The following is a 27,109-nucleotide window of genomic DNA, read 5'->3' on the forward strand; positions in this document are numbered from 1 at the left end:
TCTGTTTAGACCAGTGTATATACTTTCTAATTAGTTTCTCATTGAATTCTTGATAATAAATCATCGTGAAAGATGACTCTTGAATACTTTAACACAAGTTTTAGTGCCGAAACAATGTTGGAAAGCAAAATGGAGGACAAAAGAGCGCGTCCGATCGGAACGGAAATACGACGCTGGTCAAAAAATTGTTTATAGCACTGCATGTAGCGAAACCCGTAAAAAAGCTACTAAACTGTAGTTGACTTTATTGTGTAATATTAATAACACTGAATTACCGCTTTTAGACAGTTAAATCAAGTTAAATATTAGCTGGCAAAAATATCAACACTCTAGTTGATTAGCGTCGTCATATACAATATGGCGTTGTAAAAATTTTCAGTTGTCAGACCCGGTTATCGTGTTTTGTATTTTTTTCGCGATTTTAAAGCTTTTTACCCATTTTATGTGATTACATTTAACACTGTGACCATTTTCTACTCATTTTTCCACAGACTAATCCAATCTGCAGGTAAATATAAATTATTACATTTTCTAGGTTAGGTTTAGGGGGGATAGCTGTCAAAACTTCATCAGTCTTCAAAATCAAATAACATTTCATAAAAACTTGGATTTTGATCCACCATGTACGTATTACACTATTATAGTGGCAAGGGCAACATGTTATTGTACTATACTGTGATAAATAAATAATTAGTTGTGTATATTGATGAATTTCTGGTTTACATATACAATTTCAAATTTGTTTTTTTTATAACAGCTTATTGGAATATTTTTTGAACTTTAGAGACCAGTCTTTTATAATACTCTTAAATATGACACTAAATGTTAAATTAACTCTTTCATTTATCCTGAATGTTCCTCTACATGCATCGCGTGATTGTCACTTACTAAAAATATGGTTTATCTCAATAAAGGTCACTTTATTGAGACCAAAGGTCAACTATAAGATTTCACAAATCTATTGGCAAATAAAAGGCCTTATATTGCATTGAACATTATTGAGAAAACTGAAAAAATTATCATCTGGTCTGGTCTAATTTATTGTCATAAAACGGTGTTGGTTTTCAAGTAAGTAACGTGTTATACAAATATGTAAAAGGATGTGATCAATAAATTGAATTAGATACTATAATTACGTTTAACCTTTTCATATTAAAATCATGAGCTATATACAAACAATTTTTCTTTTAAAAATCTTTTATTACTGCCTGTTTCATCCTGAATGGAGACGCACTGTCAAAACAACATAACAAATAAGATAACCCGCGCAACCTTATAAAACTAACATCCCACATCGATCCTGACTTATTACTTGTCTGTACACGAAAGCGTTCTCTGTATAGTGCGTTTATTTAGTAATATGTGGAGGCCCTATCTGACAATACAGGAAGTAAATAGTTTAGAAAGTGACCGGTTCATAAAAATCTTCGGTAATGTCGTGGAACACTGTTTGGCGGTGGCCATTGGAATTTTAAAAAATCGTCCCTTTAAAGATCTCCAAGATGTTATAGAGGCCGTTAACACTTATTTGGATAACTTAAAAATTCAAGGTAATGATCACACTTAAATTCTTTCTCTTAAACTAAAGTAAGCGTTTATTTTAGAAAAACAGAAAATACTTCAACTTTATCCGGACAGCGTGAGCAAGTTGGCCGGTTTCAGCAACTCAATGCTTGAATTCGATACGCACCAAAAAATTGTCCATCGTAAATCGACCGGTCTGCGATTTGAGGATAAAAAAAGACTGAAACAATTGAGCAAAAGCTACAGAGAAAAACACGGTTTTCCCTACATCATTTGCTCTAAATGGGACAATATTGAGGCGCTGTGTGAAGATATTGAATCCCGTCTGATGAACACCACAGAAGAAGAAACAGAAATTGCACTTAAAGAAGTAAAGAAAATCTGCAAATTGAGAATACATGAAATCGTCAAATGAACGTTATTGTTTGCTCTCAGTCATTTTGTGATAATGTTATTGTATTATTTTATGTACCTATTAAGTTAACCTGAATGTTTTTAGGAAAAACAAATACACTTTAGTAAACAAGCATGTATATTATTATTATTGTATTAATAATATTTACAGAAGAAATAAACAACTTTATTGCACACATCACATTACTCTTCTCTGGTTAAAAACAAATTAGGGTAAAACCTAAGACCTTCTATAGAGTCATCCCGGCATGTTTTACCAAACTTTTCGGCGACTAAAAGACGTTCTTTAGCCAATGTGACTGAAATTCCTAACTTTTGGGACAACTCCTCTGCAGACAGTGAGCCGTAATCTTCAACCTGATCACACCAATTAACAGAATTTGAAAATAAGAAGTGTTGGTTTGCACTTACCAGAATAGCTGTGCCTTCAGCTATGCTATCACTATCTAAACTGCTAAGCTGCAGAACCATAACCCCTGAATTAAACTGGTACAATTTTAAAGGCAGCCCCGAAGTTTCCATTAGTTTGCAGGCGTTCAAAATGTCTTCAGGTGATAAAAGCTCCAACCCTAAAAAATTCCTTAATTAACAGTACAAATCAGTTAAATTGACTTTACTACCTCTAGCTCTATTAATTCTGCAATACACATCAGTTAAAGCCATCATACCACCCATTTCTTCAATGTGAGCAATTAAAAAATCACATATTTCCTTTGCAAGCCCTTTATAATATTGGGTGTTTGATTTGTAAGAGTCTCTGGTAACTGGATCATCAATACCCAAACTGAGTAAGTAAGATTTGAACTTTACTGTCTCATCTTCAGTAATGTCTCCTTGTTTTTCCTAATACTTGATTGTAACCATTTTAACTTTAATAATTACAATATTTAAATACCTTAATTTTTGTAGATATAACCTGAGATAACTTAACCATATCCTTGGCCATACTCATGAGTTTAGTCAAATCCTGAAATGCTACATTCAAACTATCATCTGTAGCTTTCTGTTTCTCTTGCAAACTCCTTTCAATACCGCCAATACCAGTCCTTAGTTTTATCGGCGGGGGCTGATGGTTTGATATCTGAGGTGGTATGTGAGATTCCCAGTAACGCATTTGCAGGCACTTATTCAGAGTCCCAATCACGTCACCATTGAAACCTTCCCTAAATGAGAGTTTAACAAAGTTGTACATGCTGTAAGTGACTGGCCTATCAGCATCCGGGTCATTGTGTTCCTCTAGGTGCAATCGTACTTTACGGGACCGTGAAAAACTAAATGCGTTAGATGATTCCTCTTCGATGTACACGATAAGTTGATGGACCAACCCTAGACAAGTTTGGCCTTTCGCTATTGCGCCTGGACGGCCCCATAACAGCCTGTGAGTAGTTATAATCAGTTCTCCACCCTCAAAGTTGGTTTTGACGTCTCCGTCGTACAAACGAACGTTGTTTTCGCAAGTTAACGTGTTCTCGTTGTCTACCAGAACTGGGGTTACGTATTTAAACCTGTTCATTGTAAATTTACAATAATAAAGTGTATAGTGATTTCTGATGATTTTTTGACTTATTTACATTACAATTGTATAATTAGGTTAGGTTAGTGTTGTTTTCGTCTTTTTTAATTTATTGGTCTTGCAACCAGAGCCACAATAAACAACAAAGAAGACTATACATAATTAAGTTGACATTAGTAAATAAACAAGTTTTGACTTTTTGAAAAATTTTAAAAACAAAAATAGTAGAAATTTGTATAATTTTCATAAAATAAAAGTATTTCAAGTGTGCATGTGAATAAAGTGACACCATGGAAGAATCAACTGATTCAGTAAAGGATGTTGAAGTTTGCAGACTTTGTCTTAACCTTTCTGTTGCAAGTATCAATATTTTCACCCAGGACTTTGCTAAAATGATTGAAATCCTCACTTCAGTTAAGGTAGGCACAAAAATGTTGACACCCTTTTTGTAGTAAATTAGTGTAATTACAGATAAAGCAAAATGATAGCCTGCCACAAATGTCCTGTTTAAAGTGTGCTCGGGATGTAAAATCAGCTTTTTTAGTTAGGCGGCGCATAATACAGTCTCACAGAGCACTTAGTAGCAAAGTTCGATCGTTGCAAGCTTCAAATCGAGGCGCAAGCACAAGCTCAGACTCTCACAGAACAAGTCCTGGGTCTGTGGATGTTCAAGCACCTTTCAATGTATTGCAAAGTATAATTGGGGCAGCTACAGTAACAGAGCAGCACGCTGCAACTTCAGAAAATGGTGACAGTTTATCCAGTCATTCTGGCAGTGAAATTGAAGAAACTGAAGTTGGTATTGAACCTTTAAATGTTGTGGGTGTAAAAATGGAAGAAACCAGTACAGGACCTGACAAACAGCCCATCTCCTTAAAACCCGCCCTGTCTCAAGAACAAAGTGAAAAAATTCAAAATTTAAAACTTGCTCTCAGTACAAAATACTCAAACATGATTAATTCCTGTAAACAAAAAATACATTCCTGGAAATCAATTTCTAGAAAAGACCCTGTAAATATTGGCAGGTGGATACAAACCACCAGCACAAGCAGAAACAAAACAACTTACACCACCTTGCCAACCAAAAAAAGGTCACCTCTAAAAATGTACTGCACCATTTGTCAACTGAAATTCCCCAATAAAGTCAAATACAACAACCACATGAGCCGACATCGGAATAAAATATGTCCGATTTGCGATAAGCAAATCCGAAGCGCCTATCTGAAAAAGCACATGGCATTGCACGACGCCTCTCCGGCAATGTGCGAAGTGTGCGGAATCACATGCAAAAACTCGGTGAGTCTGCGGATGCACTTTTTCTACTACCACAAAGCGGGGTTGAGTGTTTGTGAAGATTGTGGAAAGTCATTTAAGACCAAAACGAAACTATTATACCATCAAAGGAAGGATCATACCAAAGAAAGGAATTTTAAATGCGAGACATGCGGCAAAGGATTTTTTACAAAGTGTAAGTTACCCTCTAAAATCATCATCCTGTTAAGATACCTAAATTGATATTTTTTCAGTGTATCTAACAAAACACATAAACATGAAACACATGAAACTAAGACCGCACATTTGTGAATACTGTGGGAAGGGCTTTTCCGGTAAACACGCCCTTCGCACCCATATCAGACAGCATACCAACGAAACCCCGTTTCATTGCAACTTTTGCGGTGAAAGTTTCAGACAACGAGTCTCGCTTAGAGGTCATTTAAAGAGTCGACATAAAGTCCAGGAAGAGAACACGGCGTTTTGCACCACTTGCGGTAAAGGGTTTGCTACCGATATGGCATTGGAAGTGCATATGCGTTTACATAGTGAAATCAAATGTCCGTTGTGTTCAGATACGTTTGCGGAAAAATCGTATTTAGAACAGCACATATCGACGATCCATTCCAACGAGGACTATTTAGAGAATAATGCGGATATAACACATTGGATGAATGTGTAGTTTTATATTGATTCGCTGTGTATTTTAATATAAGTTTTTTTTTAGTAGTTTTTGTGTTTTAATCCTTTATAGTGTAATGTGTAATAATTAACTACAGTATCATAGCATAGAAAACATTATAAATCTAGTTCTCCATCTTAAATAGGAGGCCATGAAGACACAAAATTTGACATTTGATTAAAAGCTATTTCGAAGTTAGAGTTGCATATTTGTATTGTTCGTGAGTTTTGTGAGTGATATGAGGGTGTCGGATTATGAGCCAAGAGAAGCAGCAGGTTTCCTAAGTTTCCTAATCCCGAAAAAAAACCCAACTTATTTAAAGCTTATTAGAAAACGTTGTTGGAAATGACTTCCGCCATAAAAATATTTATCAAGTGCGTATTGTTGAATTACTTTTTTGTTGATAAATAACTTATTACCTATACAGTATATAATAGTATGTTGTAATGTTATCTATAGTATTTTTGAATTTGCGTTGGTAAAACCAGTAAAAGCACAGTTTTTTTTTATCATAACCTGATACTAATAAATAGAAAAACAATAAAACATTTCACATTTTATGGAAACTTTGACGCCTTCTAGTGGCCAAACAGTATGATCAACTCATGTGGGGATATTTTTGGAAAGCTTGAAATCTGCTCTATCCTTTGTTTTCTATGACATTTTGACGTAACTTGTCAAATAAGGGAGTAAACTATTCTAGAGTGTTTATTGTTTTATGTAAACCAGATATAACCGGCTTAGCAAAACATATCTAGTGAGCCATGCAAAACGCCCTCTCGCGGAGAAATTATCATAATAGCTATGTCCAATCTGTCAAAACGTGACTTCAAACAGTTTCATTGACATGTAAATCTAGATTTATAATGTTTTCTATGTACAAAATAGATTGCATAGGAGTTTTGTGCCATTGTCATATCATGATCAGTACATACAATACAGCGCCCCCTATTGACATTCTTATGTCGTAATTTAAGTATAAACAGAGACAATGATAGCAAAAAATAAGCGTAACTCTATTTTAACATACATTTAACGTGATTACAACAACTGAAAATTAGAAATCTTTATTGAACTGTTTATAGGAAATATCTGGTGGTTCTTCACTTGTATTCAACTGAGGTACATCATCTACAAAGAAAACTCTATTGAACCACCTTTAAACAATAACATAAAACCCACTTACAGTCTGAAATCTGCTTTAAAACCTCCTCAATCTCTTTGTACTGTGACAAAACCATAACATATTTTTCAACTAGTTCGTAGTTGTTAAAGCTTATTTGGCTCAGGACTGTTTGCACCATGTTATGTTTGAGAAATTCAGACCATTCAGCACAAACCCCTGCAAAACAAAACTAAATACCATCAACTCTACTATGAAGTTGTTTAGCTACTTCTCTGATCACTTTTGTAACAGTCCACAAAATCCTCCAACTCTCTAAATATAAACTCAACTCCAATTTTGTACAACTGTGATGAACACACACACCTAAAATTTCCAAAATAACAAAAACCAAAAAAAAAAAAGAAAATTACTTACACATTCTCCTCACTGTCATGATGTATCCAATGTGATGATTCAAAACTGTTATAGATAAAACTTAATATATTACATGTGATGTTAAGCTCTAGTTTTTCATTTTGTTTTAGGTAGTTTTGTAGTAAAATGGCCAAAACACAAAAACAACAAACATCTAAAAAACTTACACAATACAGATTAAATTACAGAAAAATCAAATAAACTCACTGTTATTAAAAGACAGAATACCCTTTTGATTGGCCTTAAGCATTTCTGTGTTGTCATCCTTTTTGAATAAGCCTCTCAAAAAAAATGTGTTACCTGAACACACTTTAAGCAGAAAGGTTAATTGGGCTATTTCTTTGTAACCTGGCCTCAGGAAGACAATTTCCTTGAAAATGTTTGTGAATAAAATATTTCTTTTGTCCTCTCCCTCACTATAATTAATATCAATTTAAAAAGGTATTTGGTAATTTCACAGACAACTTACATGCTATACTTTGCATCCCCAAGTAGCTGAATACTTTTTAAAAAGTTTATAACAGACAGAGTGAATTCTTTAGTCTGTCTAGTCAGTCTCTGTAATTAATTCACATTCACATATTTGTGTGGGGAATTTACTGAAAAACTCACATATTTTCCTATATTGTTTGTAACACTCAGAACCAAGTTGAGTAAATAATAATTAGTCTGCACAAAACCATTTCGGTGAGGAATAAGTTTGGCATATTCCCAACATGTTGGTTCAAGTTTTAAAGGTTTATCAATGCAAACAAACTCAGCCAGTTCCACATTATACAACAAAATTATTGATAAAATCTGAATGGCCTTACCAACTTCATTACCAAACTGAGGAACATCAACCCTCAAACCTTCATTTAACAAATAACTAACTTCAAACTGCTGTATATCTTCAGTTCTTAAATGGTTCCCAATCTCCTTCAAAAAGTCATCAAAGTCTTGAAGCATAATTAGTGCTACACTAACTAATTTATGTACAGCCTGTCTGCATTTTGGGGAATTTAATTCTTCAGCATTGGAATTAGTCAGAGTAAATATATCAGCAAAAACCATTTCCAGACTAATGATTTTGCCAAAAACCTCAGGGCATTTGTGATTAAAATGGGTTTCATTATTTATTTGTCTTACACAGTTGTTTTTAATTGCGTTAATTTTTAATATGTGGCATTCAATGGTTTTAGCTGTTAATAACTCTGAAGGAATTACTTTGAGAGGGTAAACTAAAAATTATTGAAATTAGGGTTAATCTAGCAATAAATTTCTTCAAATACAATACTTGGTTCTTGGATAACCTCTGCAGTTTTAGAGAACTGCTGCTGACTATTAGTTTTAGACACAGGTTGAGTATCCTGATTTGCTTTTCTCAGATCAGTCAACTGTTGTTTTAAATTGCCAATCTCTAAATTCTGTAATTTAGGAATACAATAACTCCTCAGTACTGCAAGCCTACACTCACTTTAAACTCCAACTTGCTCCTGATTGTTTTCAGTTCTTTTTCTGTGGCCAACAACTTTTCCCTCCACTCATTTGTGGTTTTCTGTTGTTCCACTTGTATTGAGGATGTGGTCTCTCTAAGTTTACTGCGTAAAATCGAAATTTCTCCGCACTTTTCGGCATTTGTTTGCTTTAATTGCCGGATTTCCGTTTCTAGTTCAAGCAAACAAAATTTGGTACTAGTTGTTGGTACCAAATGTGATATTTGAGTGGATGAGGTGAGTGCCGGTGTGTTTTTAAAGACGTTATAATCAGGCACCACACTACCATTGTGGAGATTCGGTTCGACTTGAGATGCTAATTCAAAACACTTATCTAGGGCTGCTTCATCAAAATCATCATCCCACAGTTCGTCTTCGTCCAGTTTTTGTTTTTTGCCGCTTGCTACATTGTTACTTCCAGATCCAGACCTTTTCGTCATTGTTCATCACATTCACAATTCAGAGACTTATTTAATTATCAATATACGATATTATTAACCGCATTTTCTGGTAAAAAGTTTAAACAAAAATAAAACAACACCAAACAGTGACAGATGGCAGTATTTTGTCAAATATCAAATATTTGCGAGTCGAATCACGTGACATGTTATCTAAAGCCGCTATTCTGTCACATGGTTATTACTATACTTTTTTTTTTGGAATGGTCTTTTCTTTACCATAGAAACTAAAAGTAAGGTTATGTAAATGTAAACAAACAAAAACATCAACTTTTGTAACTAATTAGCAAATATGCGACTTTCATTTAAAGTAAGTATTTACAAAATAATTGTTCATTTGCCTTGTTATTTGCTGTATTTTTAGAGTAAAATGAAATCTATGCTTGCAATTTGTGCTGGGGCCACAGGGCTTTATGGTGGCGTTTGTATTGTCCGAGGTGATGAGACATTTTACAAATCCACTGTAATGCCTTTTATACAATTGCTTGACCCTGAATCCTCTCATAAATTAGCAGTGTACATCGCTGAGCATCGGTTAATGCCTAAAAGTCGTTTCCAAGACCCTGACGTCTTAGTATGGTTTAGTAAACCACATAATTGAAATAAAATAAATTATTAAAAAATTGCAGAAAATAACTGTGCTGGGTAAGGAATTTTCTAACCCAATTGGCATTGCTGCAGGGTTTGATAAAGACGGAAAAGCTGTAATGGGTTTGAAGGACATGGGTTTTGGTTTTGTTGAAGTTGGTTCAGTTACCCCCCTGCCGCAAGACGGCAATGAAAAACCCAGAGTTTTCCGTCTCCCCGAAGACAAAGCTGTCATAAATAGGTATGGATTTAATAGTGAAGGACACAGTAAAGTACTGCAAAGAATAGAAAATGTAAGAAATGAGAAGGAGCGTCCAATTGTCGGCGTTAACTTAGGAAAAAATAAACTTTCTGAAGACGCAATTAGAGATTATGTGGAAGGTGTGAAACGATTTGGATTAGTAGCCGATTATTTGGTGGTTAACATTAGCAGGTAATCAATATTTGCTGGTTTGAGTCAAATTAATCATGTGACTTGTAGTCCAAACACTCCAAATTTGCGAGCGCTCCAGAACAAAAACAACTTGCGCGAGTTACTGAAATCTGTCCTTGAGGCTAGAAACAATTTAAAAATTGACCCTAAACCGCCTTTGTTGTTAAAGCTAGCTCCAGACTTAAGTTATGAAGAGAAAAAAGACATTGCTGATGTAGTTAAAGAGAAAAAGTGTAAAGTAGGGCTAACTATTTAAAAGCCAGTCTTCATATAACCCTTATAAACTAATTGTACTATATAGGTTGATGGTTTAATAGTGTGTAATACAACCATACAAAGGCCTGAATTAAAAAGTAAATACAGCAATGAAACTGGAGGACTTAGTGGTGAACCTTTGAACAAACTTTCCACTAATATGATAAGAGAAATGAGTAAACTAACAAATGGAATACTCATAATTGGCAAGTGTATAGGATCTAGCACCCAAAAAAATTAAATTAATGTTATATTCCAGGAGTTGGAGGTGTAACTTCAGGACAAGATGCTTATGACAAAATCAAGGCTGGTGCAAGTTTAGTGCAAATTTATTCTTCAATTGTTTATGAAGGTCCCCTTGTGGCCAATAAAATCAAATCTGAATTGATCAGCCTGTTGAAACAAGATGGTTATGGTAATGTAAGTGAGGCTGTAGGAAAGGATGTCAGATGATATTTTAATAAATGATTTAATTTAACACTTTAGTCACTCATATATTGTGAGGTAACATAATACTCAACATACATTTGATTTTCATCAGAACTAATAACCAACTGTAGTCCAAGTAGACCACTTTCCCCACTGGATATGGACACTTTACTAGCATAATGCATCACTTTAAAAATGTGCCTGATGTTTGAAAATGCATAAGTAAAATCTGTTTTGCCGCGACACTGAAATATGCTAATAGAGTCAGAGTTTTTGTTTAGGCTCACTTCTGACTCTCCCTGTAAAATTTGTTCAGTTTTCTGTACTGAAATTCAACAACACTTACATTTAAACTGGTACTTTTCAGTGTAAAATGAGGATAGTCTGGAGAAAATAAAATCCTTAAATCATCACCAGGACTGTCCAGTCTCTGTAATAACTCCACAAAAATACTGGCATTTATAACAATCTTATTTAAATTGCATTCTTCAGCCAAACTGGGATTCTCAAAATCATTTATGGTCATTGTTTTCATTTCACAGTCTACAGTTATGTTTTCTTCACTGTTATTCATTCTGCAAATTTTATACTGTTTTCTAATCTTTTGTTGATATGTGGATAATATTTACACTATTGTTAAAGGAGAACCCTTAGATTTAAACGCCAGCTTCAAAGTTGGACTGGTATCGTCTCCAAAAACATTCAAGACATCAGTTAAGGTCTTTAAATTGATTTTGAATATGTTGTCTATTGAATCTTCAACTTGATACAGTGAAAACATGTTTCTGGGAATGTAGGCTGAGGCTTCAATACAACGCATTTCATCTAAAGTGACTTTTAAACCTTCTTCCATGGGGCGTAGGATTGCAAACTAACAAAAGTGCAGTTTTATGAAAACAATAATACCTGAATTGAAGGTAACCACCTCTTTGATTGCTATTGATTTTAGGACATTGTACACTACTTTTACGTCCGTTAATTCGGCGCAAAATAACATTTTTTCGAAAATGTATCTGGCGTTTATTTGAAATCCACTATGGTCCTAAAGATGGAGGTTTGTTTACTCTTAGGATTGTAGCGGTGTTGCCTACCTTCGTGATCGTATGTTTTATACTTAATTTAAACGTTTGATGTCGATTTGTTCTTGTTGTATGTAATAATATGGTAATGTGTAACTTTCGCCGTCAGCGTTACATTTAGTTAGTTTGTAAAGTAACATTGCATACAAACATTCCTTTAGAAAATTTAAAATATTGTAGATACCGTGAGACACTCTTGTTTCAGGCAACACGCAAAACACGAATCACCCTTGTCAATGTCAAAAATGTCAACCCATTGTTCTGTCAAACTTAACAAAACAAAAACAAAGATTTTCAAAATTTGGATTTACCCCAAATTTTAATTTCTTTTCCTTTCTTCTACTTAAATGGAGACCAGCACCACGTTTAAATGTCGATTGTGTTTGACTAGTACATCGAAAAAAATTGATATATTTAGGCATGATTTTCCTAAAATGATTGAGCTGCTGACTGGCCTAAAGGTAAATTCAAGCCCCCTTTTACAGTTATGTTCATTCTTTTTATATTCCAACATTTAGGTGGACCCAACTGATAATTTTCCGAAAGAGTCCTGTCTGGACTGTGCTAAAGACGTAAAATTTTGCATGTCAGTTAGGAAGCAAATCCTTTTGTCCCATAAAACTTTACTGAAAGAGTTCTTGGAAGCTAATATCTTAGGATCAAGCATAGAGCCCAAGCATGTGCCTGTCGCTAAACCCCAAACTAGAACATTACCAAATCGCAAAGTTAAAAAAGCTGCAAAATTTTTAGAAAGTTCTAGTGAAGAAGAGTGTGATTATGACAGTGGTAATGAGGATGTGTCTTTTTCCCCTAAGGAAACTGAGGATTATGAGGTAGAAGAAAAAATCACTTCAGTACCAGATGTTGATCCTAAAAGTGTTAAAACTGAAGTAACAGATGAAACTGTTACAATGAAGATTGAACCTGAATTAACTGAACCAACACCTGTTCAGCCTCAACAACCTTTATCACCTCATAGATTGAGAAAAAAGCAAAATTTAATGGCTGCTAGTAACAGAATTTTGCAGCAGGAAAAAACTTTAGCAGACAGAAGGTATTCAAATGTGATATTTGTCAGAAAATCAATGAGAGACAAACTGAAACGCCAGGCTCAAGGCGAAAAATCCAAGTCAAAAAAGGAGAAATCTGATGAGACAAACATAATTTGGAAAAATGGCAAAAAGTATGCTGCCTGTGAAATTTGCAAAAAAGAGGTGAAAAAACATTATTTGAAGCACCACATGTCCACACATTTTCCTGAGCATTTCAGTTGTGACATTTGTGGTGTTACTACAAGAAATTTAAGGGGATTGAGGTATCATAAATTGTATTGGCACTCTTCCAAACTAGATTATATATGCGATAAGTGTGGGAAGAAGTACAGGTCTAAACATGCTCTAGATTTGCATAGTAAAAAAGAACATGGGGGAGTTAGGGACTTGGAGTGCAATATTTGTGGCAAGAAATTCTTTCAAAAGAGTATGTATTTGATTAAATTTGTTTTTTATTTTCACCGTAAAACATGCCATTTCAGTGCATTTAAAACGTCACATAGATGGTATCCATAAAAAACTGCGTCCCCACAAGTGCGAATACTGCGGCAAAGACTTTACCAAACGCACCCACCTGGTGACGCATTGGAGAACGCACACCAACGAAACGCCCTACGGTTGCGACATGTGCGGAGACCGATTCAAGTTGAAACTGTCCTTGAAAAACCATTTGAGACGGGCGCACAACTACGAGGAAAAGGAGAGGGTGTTTTGTGACGTTTGTCAGCGAGGATTCGCCTCGGAGCAGGGATTGAGGGCGCATATCAACTCCAGGATTCACGAAGGTGAAAAATGTCAATACTGTGCCGAATCGTTTACTCCAGAGTACTTGAAAGTGCATTTAAGAGAGGTTCATCTTCATGTTGATTTTTTTTAAGGCTTATTGTGTACATTTTGCTGTCAGAATAAAATATTAATTGTTTATTTTTTTTGTGAACCCTTTAATTGATCATCATTGATTGTGATTTAAAAACCAAACTGAGATCAAATATTTCCATTTATTAGGTCAATATATGTCATTTATTCCTTATCAGGCTACAACAGTAATAAAATAAATAAGCATTTAAAAATATAAATTTGTCAAAAATAAAATTGTCTAGCTATACAATACTAGGTTTTAAATCCTGTTTAAAACTGATTTCATCAAGACCTAATATACTCATATACAACATTATTCGGTATTTAATACCTACATTTAAAACATCAATTGAAACATTGACAATTATCACCATAATAACAAAGAAAGACCTTACTATAACAGTAAACTTGTCACAGACAACTATAATCACAATTATGGACCTAAAGCATGTTCCATCATTTGTATACATAAAGATTCTAAACTGTTCTCAATATCACAATTACTTTTTAAAGTTTGGGCGTCGGATTTATTTTTTAATCTTTGATTTTGACTAGTTTTTGGGTCTTCAGGGACTTGAATACCAGAGATTTGTTTTTGTAGTGTTACACTATCCACTGAGTGTCTGTGCATATGTACACTAGAACTGATCTGCATATTTGGGTAGGAGGAACTTTTCTGGGTGTCACTAGCGCCATCTTCTGGTGTTTCAAAGACATTAAAAGGTATGCCCTTCAGGTGGTTTGGTTTATTCCCGGTTCGACGTCCAGACATTCTTTGGGGACAAGATACAAACATATTTTTGGCATCCAGCTGTTGTTTCCACATATTGAGCTTCTTTTTATGTTCTACTGTAAAACAGTCCAAGTTTTCTGCCTTTTCACACAGTGAGTTAAAAGATACCATTATTTCATCAGTTGGTGGTTTCTTAGTGGACATTAGTAGTTGAGTGCAAGCCTTACCCATCACCTTCACAAATTGGGAACACAAATCCTCACCTAAACTAATTTGCAAAGGACTTTGCAACACACCTTTCAGTTCTTTAAGGGCCTCATACACATCACTCCCATTCATAATACCAATTTCCAAGTCTGCTAGTAATGTTCTTCTATTTTTGAGCTTTTCCAAGCTCAAAAGTATTTTCTGTCTAGCTCCTTTAGTTACACCAGCTTCTATTAAGTAATCTTCATTAAGATTTAGCATTTGACTGGTGGTGAGGTCATGGAATATCCAGCCATACTTATGTAACCTCAATGACTTCAACCAAGACATGATGCTCTTCATTAAAGGAAAATTGTTCTTCAGAATCTCCTCCAGTTTGCTTTCAGAGTTACTAAGCTGCATATATGGATGGACATCTTGTATGTTTTTGTCACATGACAGAGAAAAGCTTCTGGGTTTTTGGAATGGCCTCACTAAACTTTCATGAGATGACCAACTGTCTGTGTCATTTAAATAAGAAATTGCAGGCGTCAGACTATTGGATCTCTTCTTACTCTGTCCAAAATCTGTACTTGGAGTGTTAACTGGGGAGTGTACAAAGTTCTCAGGGGTGACCTTGTTTAAAACTTGCTTCAACAGATGCTTAAACATGGTTTTGTCCTCTTTGTCAAAAGCTGGATGAATGTACACATAAGACATAATCTCCACACACTCATTATAAATCTTCTTAAAAGGAGGTGTTATAAATTCAGTTAAAATCCTCTGGATGGTGTTCAGATAGCATGTGGCAGCATCCTTGTTTCCAGGCCTTAACAGCGGCAGATGATTCAGCAACAGGCAAAGGGCTGATTGAGGATTCTCAGACAAGAAATTTCTGATTACATCCGGATCATTGGCGTTTTTCTCCATTACCTGATTTTCTATGGTGTTAATGGTAGTAACCAGTTGGTCGAGGGCGTTTTGCAGGAAGCGAGCGTTAGCAAAGGGCAGGCCCACCATCAAATAGTAAAGAGCGACCGTTTTTTCGCAACTATCCCAGTTTCGGAACTTTGCCCTTAGTTCGTTCAGTTGATGGTAGAATTCGGAAAAGTCGCGTTGGCGGCCAAACTCCATGATTGCAAGACACAACGAGGACGAAACTTTAACGGTCCTTAAATTGAACGAGAAGCAAACCCGACATAAAAACTCGATTTTTTTACATTCCTTGTTTTTTTTTTATTTGGAATATTATTTACAAAGGCAAAGGTATTTATTGACAGTGACAGCAGTTTCAAATTCTTCTTCTTCTCTTTATTTTGGACAAAACCAATTTGTCTGTGTCACGGGGTAAATCAAACAAAATAACGTCATTTGTCAGGTGTCAGGTGCTAGATCTCTGACAGTCACAAAGTTAAGTTTGACATTTCTTTTTACAGTCGGATTTCTGTGCAAAGGTTTGTAAATAAATCGAAAATTTTTAAAATCTTCATTCATCCAAATTTTAACGTAATTTTTTCATACATTATCGTTAAAATCACATTAGTCATTAAGTTGGTGAAAGTTTTTATTCAGTTTTTTCGACCCTAATCGACTGGGTAACCTCCAAAATTCGATCTAAACATAACCCAAAATTTTTAGCAAGGAAAAATGGCCAAACTAAAGGGAGAAAAGAAAGGTAAAAGCGCCATCAACGAGGTGGTGACCCGCGAATACACCGTCAATCTTCACAAGAGGTTGCACGGTATCGGTTTCAAGAAGCGAGCCCCCAGAGCTGTGAAGGAAATCAGGAAGTTTGCTGAGAAACAAATGGGGACCCCCGATGTAAGGCTGGATACCAGGCTTAACAAACAGTTGTGGTCTAAAGGTATAAGGTGAGTAAACAATTCAATTATTGTATTTGAAGACTTGTTGGTTTTCTAAAATCTTATTATTTGTGAAAATCATTTGTATTGAGTCTTTCTAGTGCTCTGTTTACTACAAATTGTATGTATTATACTTGAAAATAACATTTTGGAAAACTGGGCTTTGTAACATACTCTTTCAAGTAAACATTAATAATTTCCAATGTTTTTTCACTTAAGTATCTCCTTATTTTCTAGGAATGTACCTTTCCGCATCAGAGTACGTTTATCTCGCAGAAGAAACGACGACGAAGACTCTGTACATAAATTGTACACTTTGGTGACTTACGTCCCTGTGGCAACATTCAAAGCTCTGCAAACTGAAAATGTTGACGCAAGCCAAGAATAGTAAATAAATTATTTTCTAAGTTGATTGGTTTTTTTTTGTTTGACCCCAAAAAAATTTTATAGTAATTTTAGGTATAAAATTTATTTAAATATAAAGTAGTTCTACTGGCTTAACTGTCTAGTCTACTGTAAATTTTATTTAGTGACTTTTTAGCGCTCTCTAGCGTGGTGGCTATTAACTATCGGAAAACGTTTCTTGCGCCCTCTTTGTCAGTCATTAGCAGCTTTACAGAGAACTGTAATCGACATCAAGTATTTCATTTCGTCTAACTACGATAGAGGGCACCGGCATATGCGTAAATCACAGTTTGTGATTAAACAAGAGAAAATTATATATTTTTCAATCAATCATCAAATAAATCACTTTTTTTAACAATTGCTTACTTGTTAATTGTTTTTGAACTACTCTTTTGGCATCTTTATCACAAAATGAGATTTGACAGTTATCACGTGCTTGATTAATACTTTTCTAGGTCGTAATGTGAGGTGACACTTGTCAAATGTTTAATTGCTTTGCTTATTAGTGAACTGAATCCAATCCAATATAAGCATTGCATGTTGCAAATTTGCTATACTGTGCCATACCATCAGTCTCAAGTCCGGTTACATCTGTAAATAATTATTTTTTTGTCATTTCAGTGCAGATTACAGTGTGACAGTGCTGCCACTTTTACAGATTACAGTGACAGGTCAAACTAAAGTCACAAGATTTTGAAAATATGAATAATAAAGTGATGTATCATATTTTACTGAAAAACCGTCTGATGCATAATCTGCTCTTCGTTTTGTGTATGATTAATGCCCTAAACCAACACGGCATCCCCGTGTGCGTCTCTACAGGGGGTTCGGTTGTGTCAAACCGTTTTGCTAACATCAGAAATAAATTAACCTTTAACCAGTGGTGGAGATGACCGGTAGGTACTTTTTAAGTGTTTAGAAAAGAAATGCCAAAGTCACTGTCAGTCAGGTTTGGTTGTTACTCTTCTTTACAAACAATTTTGGCAATTGACATGGTGTAGTATGTTTTGGGTTAAGGCCAAAAAAAATTTAATGGCACGTCTAGGGCTGTAAAGTCGAATCATCAGGTGGTAACTTTCGCAAAATAGGATCAGATTCTGATGGCACGTCGAGAGTATATTTTATTTGATTTAGGTAAAAACTAAAAAGGTAGGTAGAAGGTTTGCAGACAGAGGATCACTTCTTGCGTTTTCATATTAAAAACTTAAGTCACCCCTGCGTTATTTATCCTATTTTAGACAAGATGACGGTGGGAAAATTTCCTGATTCCACCGCATTATTGTCGGATCACGGGGTTTGATAAAAGGGTCCCCTTTTTAATAACGTCGACTTTTATTCGCGCCTTTTATATAAAATTTTTGTCTGAGACTAACAGGTTGCCCAAATCGGCGTATAAATTACGACAATATCATTCGTACAGGTGTCCTCGCTTATAGACGCTCCTACGATATAAAAAATTCTCTTTTGTTGTCATTCAGGTAGATATCAAAATCGTATAGAACGTTTTCATATATTTAAAGTTTGTCACTTTTAATGCGTTCATAATTAACACACCTGAACCTGCAAACGTGCGTGAGGTTGCGTAAATTTTCGCCCATATTTTTGTATGGCGGTTTTAACCTACTTTTAAAGGCACGCTAATTGGAAATGATAAGAAACTGAATTTTTAAATATTTGTGGAAAACACTGAAAAAAACCCCCAAAAAATGAATTGCACTGTTTGTAGTTTGTGACAGCTGAAAGCTGCTTTTTTTGACCAATAGAATATTACTAATAAATTATTTGGGGGTGTATCATTTCAATTTGACTGGAGTGTACGCGCGTCCAACAGACAGAGAGAGCAGCAGATATCCGCGCATTTATAATCTGTGCGTATATGTGCGTGCCCGTTTGATGTTTGTCTAAATGGGTGCATTGAACTTTTTGCGAGTCCAAATTTAAAATAAACACATTCCATGGGGGCAACCAAATAAATTAAAAACGGGAACAGATAAAAAAAAATGAGCCACGATAAAAATATCAGCTAGACTAGTCTAATAAGATTTATAGAATGTTTGATTATTTTTAATAATCAGTTTTTTTAGAAGGAGTATTAAAGCCTAAGAAATATAATAAGAAGAAGAGTTTGACGTAGCAAAAATTTAACCAAAGATATGCAGTGTATGTCATGGATGGGCTATTGAATTTAAACATTAATAAAACTATGAAATAAACAAATTAGTTTTTATCACTCGGCTAGTAACATTGAACCGTTTCAAAACTCTTGATCGAAATTTAGCCATGTATTTTTTTGGGTTAAGGTGAACGCCATGCTAATTTTATTATTAGTAGTTAATTAGGTAATAATTGTTATTACGTGGAAACCGGTCATCTCGTGGAAAGATTCTGAAAATCGTGAGCGCAAAAACAAATAAGAAACCGTCTCGCATATCTCTAGAACTAAACAAACACACACAACAATCGGTCGTTGACCTGTTGAACGTTTCCCTTGGAATAATCGCAAACAAGCGATGGTGCAATAATTGGCCAGCCGAATTTTACGGAACGCGAGAGAAAATGCGTGGTACGCGTGCAACGTTGCGACCTCCACTTTAACCAAAAAACTTGTTCCACGTCTAACTTAAAACTGTCCTAGCGTGGAGGAGATAACGGAATCTTGGCAACAGCGCTAACAGCTTTCAAATTACATGTTGAGGGTATGAATAAAAAAGAAACACGTGATCGTGACACACTTGGCGAACTTTGTGTATAATTAAGTCACCGAACTGTTTTGCATTCTCTATGTGATTACAATCTCAAAAATAAGCTAAACGTGTTTGAGCTTTCTTTCAAAATAATTTTGACAATTGAAAGTGTCCAAATTGAGATCATTGAGTTACTAATTTCTCCTAGATAGGGAATAAAGTGTAGTAAGTTTTTAAGACATTAATCATTTAGAAAAAATCTGTAAGGTAGCCATTTAACAGTGGTTCAACCTGCAGCCCGTTTCCTAATTAACGACACACCAAATCGATGCACCTGCATTAATATTATGTAAAATTCGGGGTCTTTCGAAAAAACTTCCCCGCCCATGTTAGCCTTGGTACCACCGTCGTCGTCTTGTTCGTTCCATCGCGGTCGTACCCGAACATTCCTTTCAGCTTTTATCCGCTAGAAACGAAACGACGATAATCAAATTCACACAACGGCGCGGCCAAAAATGCAGCCGAGTAAAAAAAGGCATTAAATGGGCCCGCTTTTCGGCCGTACCCCTCGCCCCTCGGCTCCTTGACCTGTCTCAAGGACAACCGAACGGGGTAAAAAAACTCGGAGGAATATTCGGTACCACTTTTTTGGTACGGTCCGTAATCGTGGAGCGTGACCGCATCAACGCATCTCGCAATCTAGACCCAGAACATTTTGTAATGATCGCTCCATGATAAGTGATAATGCAGTTATTGATGTTTACCACGTATAAAGACCATTAATGATGTTTGACAGAAATGTCAAAATGAATGATTTTGAAAAATGACATAACGTCACAAATGTGATTTTTCTTATGGACATCAACAAAGCGTTTGATAGTGTCTGGCATAAAGGCTTACTGTACAAACTATACAAACTCCAAACCCCTAAATACTTACTTTACACTATCAAAGACTTGTTAGAAAACAGACAATTAGAAGTACGAATTGACAACACTCTCTCCTTTCCCTTCTCTCCAGAACAAGGACTACCTCAAGGTTCACCACTCTCCCCATTCCTCTATAATATATACTGCTACGACATATACAATCACAACCTACAGGACAAAATGCAAATAGACAAAACAGCCTACATATTGCAATACGCTGACGACACCGCACTTATCGTCCATGACAAAACCACTGAAAAAGCGGTAAACAAACTTCAATCTCTAACAGACATGACAATGACTTGGTTTTATACTTGGAGACTCACACCCAACGCGACGAAAAATCAACTCCTGCTTTCCAACCATAGAATTAACAGAAAATCCCCTGCAATAACAACAGACGGTCACATAACTGAACCAAAAAACTACGTAAAATATCTAGGACTCACAATAGACCAAAAACTTAAATATACAAAACACGTACAAAACATCCGGACAGAAATAACTAAAAGAGCAAAACATTTTCGCTCACTAACATACAAAGACAAAGGAATAAGCATAAAAACCGCCACAAAAATATACCAAGCCATCTGCAGACCTTTGTTAGACTACGGACATATAACTATGACAAACACAACTGAACGAAATAAACGGCACTTACAAACAACAGAACAAATCGCACTAAGAATAATAACACGAATAAGACATCCCCAAAACCCACTTCATAACCCCTCAAATGAGTTACTATACCAACGCACAAACTTACCAAGAATAACAGAAAGACTACAACAAATTCTGGACCATACTAAATCCTCTGTGTCTCACAAGACAGACAAGACAATCTCGCTTCCTATTTCCTTCAACTACCCTACTAGAACACTTACACATAACATAATCCTCAACACTACTTTAGACTAACTTTTTTTTTTTTTTTTAAATATGTTATTTTGTAAATACTTTACCTAGTTAAGTTATGCTTTTTTTTTTGTAATCATATTACAGTATGTATTTCTCATCACATAGGCAGAAAGACCAAACTGGTCGATAGCCTGTTTCGTTGTAAACGTAACAAAGATTGTATATATATATATATATGTGATTTTTCGTGAAAAAACGCACAACAGAAAGAATTATGACCGGTTTTGGTTATATAAACTGAAATAAATTAGAACGCCAATTAAACAAATCGTCTTTTTGCAATTTAAGTCCTTTGTTGTCAGTAGCTAATGCCAATCTAATCAGGCCAATAAAAGAAGAAGAGTTGGGGACCAAAATGGCGGACACTGACAATGCCGACATTTTTTAATTTTAAATCATAAAAAATGTGGTTTTAACGCTGCATTTGACGTCACGATGACGTAATTTAACGAACAAACTAGTGATGGGCGTATACTTTACCTTACCGGTTCTTTGAAAAGTAAAATTAAATGTGACAGAAAAATTTACCAATTTTACCAGTCAATTTATGGGTATAATTGAAATTTGCTTGAAACCAGAAATTCGTTTAGCAGATCTTTACGAACATTTTTGCTCTCTTGCAAATTTTTTGTTTCACCATTTTCTAGTTATTTAGGAGAATCAAATTTTCAAATAAGTTGAAATTTAAGCAACTCGGTTATTTTTGGGGATTCAGGGTGGTTCAACCACTTAAAAAGAACCGTTTTGAGCTCTTCTTTTCAGTGATGTTGAGCAATAAATTCTATCTGAAAAATTGCGTACAGGGTGACCAATTTGAACTGCCAGAAACACAGTTTGAAAGGACAGGGAGAAAATCGCCTGTAAAACCTACTTGGAGTGAAAAAATGACTATTTTAAGCTCATTTTTGGAATCCTGATTGAATTTCCTATTCGATAACCTGGAAAAACATTAAAACAAATTTTGTACAGAAAAGCATTAATTTTGTCAGTTTTTCTTTATTTAGTGAACATTTTTGTTGGTATAAACTAACACCATTCGGCAGAGTCCACTTGGTGCCTAAGTGTAAACAAGCGTTCAGAAAGTGATATGTTTTTGACGTGTCAGTATCTATTATGTTCAAGTGAATAGAAACTCGCCCTGTTCCCTCCAAAAAACCGATGAAATTAGACCCTATAGGTACTTCCAATCAACGAGTTGCCAACACTGGAATCTGAGCAGAGAAACTGCTCCGTATAACTGTGGGAAGTTGGACTCCTCTAGGGGTGCGATTTCGTTTACTTGCACCACCAAACCCATAAGACTTTGATCCCTCAGACTAAGCTGTGACATTTCTAGACGTATTAAGTACTTTAGCACCCTATAAGAAAAGTCCCTTTGTGTGGGTTGTATAATCCCAAATTTGCGCAAGTTTTTTTCCATTTTGGGCGGCTACCTTTTTGACCACTTTCACGCAATAACGTCGCTTCCGAACTTGGCAACGGTGATAAGAATCGTTAATGAAATTGCCTTTTCTTTCGTTTTCCTGTATAGTACTCGCCACACTCATGATTGAAATTTAAATAGCTTTCGAGCCGGTACGGCATTATCTCTCCTTAGTTCATTGAGATTTGTAATGAAAGGCACCGCTAACTTTTTATTCACTCTAATATGCAGACGGGACACATGCAGCATAATTTCACATGACAATACCCGCAGCAGGACTAGTCAACCGTCTGACTAAGCAATTTAAAATTTAAATATAAAAGGAACAATACTCGTTTATATACGACGGCCATCTAAACAATCCATGATTAGTTAAACCGCGATTTAAATTGCTCATTTCAATATTATTAATTCTACTAGATCAGGTAGGTTGTTATGTGGAACACCGTATCTATCAAAGTTAATAACTATAGTACAGATGAACAGAATTTGCCTAAATCTTAACAAAAGCTGATTTTTTTGAAAAAAAAAAACATTATTTCAAAAAGTAAATCTGTCGTTGCGCAATTTGAAACTGAACCTAATGACGTTTTAAAAATTATGATTTTCCAAGTACTTCCGAAGATATATGCCAAAACCGAAAAAACATTTTCAGTGCCACTCTTTATCAGCTATACGATGACGGTTTCATAATTTCCGCCCGACGTTTCTTCTGTCAGCAGTCATCATCAACTTTCTTTTTTGTTATAGACGCCATATTGGATTTTTACAGGACCAAATACAGCATTTTATTCTCAATTCAGTGAAGTATGACGACAACTTATGAGTTGTTTTATAAATGACAAATTAATTCAATAAAAATTAATTTAGCCTTAGCTGTCTTTGAATACCGTCAAAAAAATGGCGACAGTTACAGCAAAATGGACACTAGATTCATGTTCTCCATGCCGAAATTAGTTAAAAATTGACACGTTTAAATCCAATATGTCGGCCAAGAACACCCTTCATTTGAAGAAAACGTTGGTGCATTTTTCCAAAAATGAATTAATTATTTGAAACATTCCGTAGACATATCATATGATCGTAGGTAGCTAATGAATGGAGTTATCACGTGACGTTGAGCTTGCACTGTTAAGTTGTCCCGTTTGGCCGCTAGAGAGCGTCAAATTTGATTACCTTTTAACGGACATTTTGCTAAATCTCTCGAAAACGATTTGAGTGAGTAGTGTGAAATTTTTACTATGTATGCTCCTCAAAGAGACGTTTTTTCATTAAAAAATATAACATTTTTCTTCTTCAACTGCCTTTATTAGTTTAGGATAATGGTAGATGTGTGAGGGAAAGTGTCATTTGTCAAAATGTCATTTTTTATGGGTGCCATGTCTTGAGAACTGCCAAAAATGCCATAATTTCAAAATCGCCTGTAACCCACTTGGAGTGAGAAAATTACTGTTTTAAGCACATTTTTGGAATCCTCATTAATTTTCCTATCCAATATCTTGATAAAACACTACAAAATTTGGTACAATCACAACAGTGTGACTGCTAACACTTAAAAACGAAAAAAGTGAAGTTTACTTTTTTAATTCTTGTTTTCCTCCAGGCTCCAGGTCCCAAAAAGCTTTAATTACAGCAAAACCAACCAAAATCAAAATTGCTTGAAATAAGCTACTCTTAAAATGGGTTTTGCTATAAGAACTAAAATTAGTTTGAAGCAAAATCGATCCAAAATGACATCTTATTTGTTCTTCAAAGTATGTACTTTTTTAAATAGAATTTTTACGTGTTTGATTACTGTAAGTCTATCTTTCATATTTCATTTCCTCCAGATGCCAAAATCCTTTAATTACATCAGGAACGACAAATAACATTATGGTTCAAATTTGCTTGAAATAAACCAGTATCATAATGGGTTTTGCCATAAGAACTGAAGCTCTGTTTTAAATATAATCTACTTTGCACTTTTTCAAAGAGCATTTCCATGTTTTTGACATATCTGCAGATATTGGCAATTTTGGCAATCATAATCCCTGCTGGTCTCAAAAAAAAAATTCTGACTTGAGTTTTGTTGTTTATTTAAGAATAACCTCTATTTTAGCTACTAACTAGTTTAGTTGTAAAAAGTGAAAAGTCTGAAAATTTTTCAGTCTCCAAATAGTCGAAGAGGTAGAAACATTATACCGGTACAGTATTCAGGATGATGATAAAAATATCAAAAATACAACAAAAGCAAGTACAAATGAAAATGATTATTAGGACCTAGGTATACAGTAAATACTAAATTCTCTCTCTGGTTGGTAGAGCTGTTTTCATTGACAGCTTTGACGTAAAAGTTTGATAGATGTAGCAAAAAGTTCATGAATTGGAGGAATAAGGAGGAGGTAAATAAATTTGGCGTCCAAAACAGTGACAATTAATTGATAATTTGGCAACACCGTGCAATGGCCAAACGACATCGAGCGAGAGCGCAATAAACGCTGCGTTTCTCTGCATCATCTGCAGGCGGCAGAGCCAAGGCCAAAATAACGTCCTGCACCACACACTATCCGGTCCAAAATTCAATGACCCAGCTTTGTAGAGGTTGTTTGGAGGGCACGCATTGCGTGCCCGGCGACGGTTTTTTTCTTTAAGAGGGGGGAGAGGAGGAGAAGGGCTGCGTTTCGGCGGGTTCGCCGCGACTGAGCGGAGCGTATTCGGCCAAAAAACGAATAAATCGGGAATGTCGAGATTACGATTAAGGATGGGCGAAAGGAGAGGGGGGCGGGGCTGATTTGGCTGACTGCTTCAATCCGTACACGGAGACTTTTATTTATTTGGGCTTTCTATTTTCGGGCCTCGAATTATATACAGAATGTGAACTTGGCGACGTCGTTGCCTCTAACCAGATGCAACCATGTTTAACGACGCTAAACAGATTATTTTTATTACGTATATGCAATTTGTGATCAAAGGATGTGTATTCACCATTAAATTTAAAAAAAATCAAACTTTCCACTCACTGTTCAGTGATGCCAAACCAGACATAATTTACAAAAAAATTGAGGCAATAATTTTTTCAAAAAAAAAAGAAGCAACGCCACTGGCCCGTATATTTACACTCAACAGAGGGTGTTTTGGTATTCGCGCTTTTAACTGAAATAAATAATGTCTCGAAAGAGTTGGTTGGTAGCAAACTTAAGTCAACTTTGTCAGGGCAATAACCTACACAGAAAAATCTATGATAAGGGCACACAGTAGTTTGTTTTGTGTTTAGTTTGCTTCTTTTTTTGACCAATCACAAACCAAGAGTAGGCTTTCATTTCATTCAAATTGACAGAGAGCAACACAGAAATCAACGTTGCCAAACCCTCTATACTAATCATAATGGGGGTTCAATAATTGTTATGGTCAGGTCGCCTATGGATGGCAATTGTCACAAAAAGCGTATGTCTTAGATAACGTTGCAAACAATTATTATATGACAGCTGTCATTTGAAACCATATACGAACTTATCAACGGCCCTACGTTCATGCTAGAACGAGAGAACCACAACCAACTACGACCATAACAATTATTGAACACCCGTAAAGCTGAATTCATAGTTTGAAATCCGCAAGAAGTAAGAAGTAAGCAGTAAACCGAATTAAAAATAAACAATATACAGAATATACTTGTAGCACTTTCATTCATAGTTTGACAAATAAGCGCAAGCCGCATGAACCGCAAGCAGTAACTGACAGACTACAGATTATCAAAGACTTTGACAGACGTCAAAGCGTCGAACTATGAATTGAAACATTTGCGGGAGGCTACTTCTTACTACTATTGCTTGCTGCATGCCGCTTACTTCTTGCGGAATTAGAACTATGAATCCAGCTTTACTAACTGACAGAATAAACTGGCGCGTGTATTTAAGAATGATTTTGCTAAATAAACATTCGGTGCGTATATCAGGGCCATTGACATGGCAATAATAATTTTGCCTCACCTTGTATGGAAACCGGTCAAGTTGACCCACTTTAAGCTAGTCGAAAATAGTAATTGTGAAATTAATTTGCATGATGGGTGAAGGTCTTAAAAACAAACATTTTTATATGCGGCCGCTCAACAAGTTTTGCCAACTTAACAAATTCACCTTTCAATAGTTTCTGGTTGTGTCACTTTCTCGTTTTGGTTATCGACCGAGTGATGCAATGGTTGTTTGATTACCGTAGTGGATTTAATTGGGTTTGATTTGTTTTTATTTTTCTAGTTCAAACACTGGCACCAGTGGAAATAGAGATTTATTCTCGAGTTGTTATTTGTTATTGTATACAGGGGCTAGAGCAACATAAACTGAGATGAAAGGAATCTCATTAAAACCGGGCCGAGTGCCCTTGAACTCCAAAACAGTCGGGTCCTAATTACATCCCATTTA

The 27,109-nt window shown here is 35.5% G+C and overlaps 9 protein-coding genes across 9 annotated transcripts; 5 read left to right on the plus strand and 4 right to left on the minus strand.

The window, feature by feature from the left end:
- The first annotated feature begins 1,281 nt into the window (after positions 1-1,281).
- On the plus strand, positions 1,282-2,050 carry LOC145730826 (2-oxo-4-hydroxy-4-carboxy-5-ureidoimidazoline decarboxylase-like). Its single transcript, XM_081982255.1, has 2 exons — positions 1,282-1,550; positions 1,605-2,050. The coding sequence occupies exons 1-2, from the start codon at positions 1,361-1,363 to the stop codon at positions 1,937-1,939; spliced, it is 525 nt and encodes a 174-aa protein (XP_081838381.1). The 5' UTR covers positions 1,282-1,360; the 3' UTR covers positions 1,940-2,050.
- Vps36 (vacuolar protein sorting 36) lies at positions 2,039-3,537 on the minus strand. Its single transcript, XM_081982240.1, has 4 exons — positions 2,834-3,537; positions 2,559-2,781; positions 2,350-2,507; positions 2,039-2,295 (listed from the first exon to the last, which is right to left on the minus strand). Exons 1-4 carry the CDS (start codon positions 3,449-3,451, stop codon positions 2,122-2,124), a joined length of 1,173 nt encoding a protein of 390 aa, XP_081838366.1. The 5' UTR covers positions 3,452-3,537; the 3' UTR covers positions 2,039-2,121.
- An 84-nt stretch (positions 3,538-3,621) lies between these two features.
- Positions 3,622-5,452, plus strand: LOC145730801 (uncharacterized). The gene is made up of 3 exons (XM_081982226.1): positions 3,622-3,870; positions 3,923-4,919; positions 4,978-5,452. Exons 1-3 carry the CDS (start codon positions 3,742-3,744, stop codon positions 5,403-5,405), a joined length of 1,554 nt encoding a protein of 517 aa, XP_081838352.1. The 5' UTR covers positions 3,622-3,741; the 3' UTR covers positions 5,406-5,452.
- Positions 5,453-6,400: 948 nt separating this feature from the next.
- On the minus strand, positions 6,401-8,979 carry LOC145730788 (uncharacterized). Its single transcript, XM_081982205.1, has 9 exons — positions 8,402-8,979; positions 8,222-8,351; positions 7,558-8,165; positions 7,415-7,503; positions 7,153-7,361; positions 6,946-7,099; positions 6,800-6,894; positions 6,592-6,747; positions 6,401-6,536 (listed from the first exon to the last, which is right to left on the minus strand). The coding sequence occupies exons 1-9, from the start codon at positions 8,858-8,860 to the stop codon at positions 6,463-6,465; spliced, it is 1,974 nt and encodes a 657-aa protein (XP_081838331.1). The 5' UTR covers positions 8,861-8,979; the 3' UTR covers positions 6,401-6,462.
- An 89-nt stretch (positions 8,980-9,068) lies between these two features.
- On the plus strand, positions 9,069-10,632 carry Dhod (dihydroorotate dehydrogenase 2). Its single transcript, XM_081982241.1, has 6 exons — positions 9,069-9,188; positions 9,243-9,452; positions 9,508-9,899; positions 9,948-10,137; positions 10,201-10,360; positions 10,414-10,632. Exons 1-6 carry the CDS (start codon positions 9,171-9,173, stop codon positions 10,605-10,607), a joined length of 1,164 nt encoding a protein of 387 aa, XP_081838367.1. The 5' UTR covers positions 9,069-9,170; the 3' UTR covers positions 10,608-10,632.
- On the minus strand, positions 10,623-11,841 carry Rad1 (Radiation insensitive 1). The gene is made up of 4 exons (XM_081982248.1): positions 11,509-11,841; positions 11,213-11,454; positions 10,930-11,158; positions 10,623-10,882 (listed from the first exon to the last, which is right to left on the minus strand). The coding sequence occupies exons 1-4, from the start codon at positions 11,578-11,580 to the stop codon at positions 10,637-10,639; spliced, it is 789 nt and encodes a 262-aa protein (XP_081838374.1). The 5' UTR covers positions 11,581-11,841; the 3' UTR covers positions 10,623-10,636.
- Positions 11,842-11,874: 33 nt separating this feature from the next.
- LOC145730803 (uncharacterized) lies at positions 11,875-13,636 on the plus strand. Its single transcript, XM_081982228.1, has 3 exons — positions 11,875-12,123; positions 12,181-13,141; positions 13,197-13,636. Exons 1-3 carry the CDS (start codon positions 12,010-12,012, stop codon positions 13,589-13,591), a joined length of 1,470 nt encoding a protein of 489 aa, XP_081838354.1. The 5' UTR covers positions 11,875-12,009; the 3' UTR covers positions 13,592-13,636.
- A 57-nt stretch (positions 13,637-13,693) lies between these two features.
- smg (sterile alpha motif domain containing protein 4 smaug) lies at positions 13,694-15,763 on the minus strand. Its single transcript, XM_081982225.1, has one exon. The coding sequence runs from the start codon at positions 15,623-15,625 to the stop codon at positions 14,006-14,008; it is 1,620 nt and encodes a 539-aa protein (XP_081838351.1). The 5' UTR covers positions 15,626-15,763; the 3' UTR covers positions 13,694-14,005.
- A 43-nt stretch (positions 15,764-15,806) lies between these two features.
- Positions 15,807-16,765, plus strand: RpL31 (ribosomal protein L31). The gene is made up of 3 exons (XM_081982257.1): positions 15,807-15,945; positions 16,130-16,362; positions 16,591-16,765. The coding sequence occupies exons 2-3, from the start codon at positions 16,139-16,141 to the stop codon at positions 16,739-16,741; spliced, it is 375 nt and encodes a 124-aa protein (XP_081838383.1). The 5' UTR covers positions 15,807-15,945; positions 16,130-16,138; the 3' UTR covers positions 16,742-16,765.
- The last annotated feature ends 10,344 nt before the right edge of the window (positions 16,766-27,109 follow it).

This window comes from Ips typographus, linkage group LG6 (genome assembly GCF_016097725.1).
Source record: "Ips typographus isolate SLU linkage group LG6, UJ_Ityp_2.0, whole genome shotgun sequence".
Classification (NCBI taxonomy): Eukaryota; Metazoa; Arthropoda; class Insecta; order Coleoptera; family Curculionidae; genus Ips; species Ips typographus.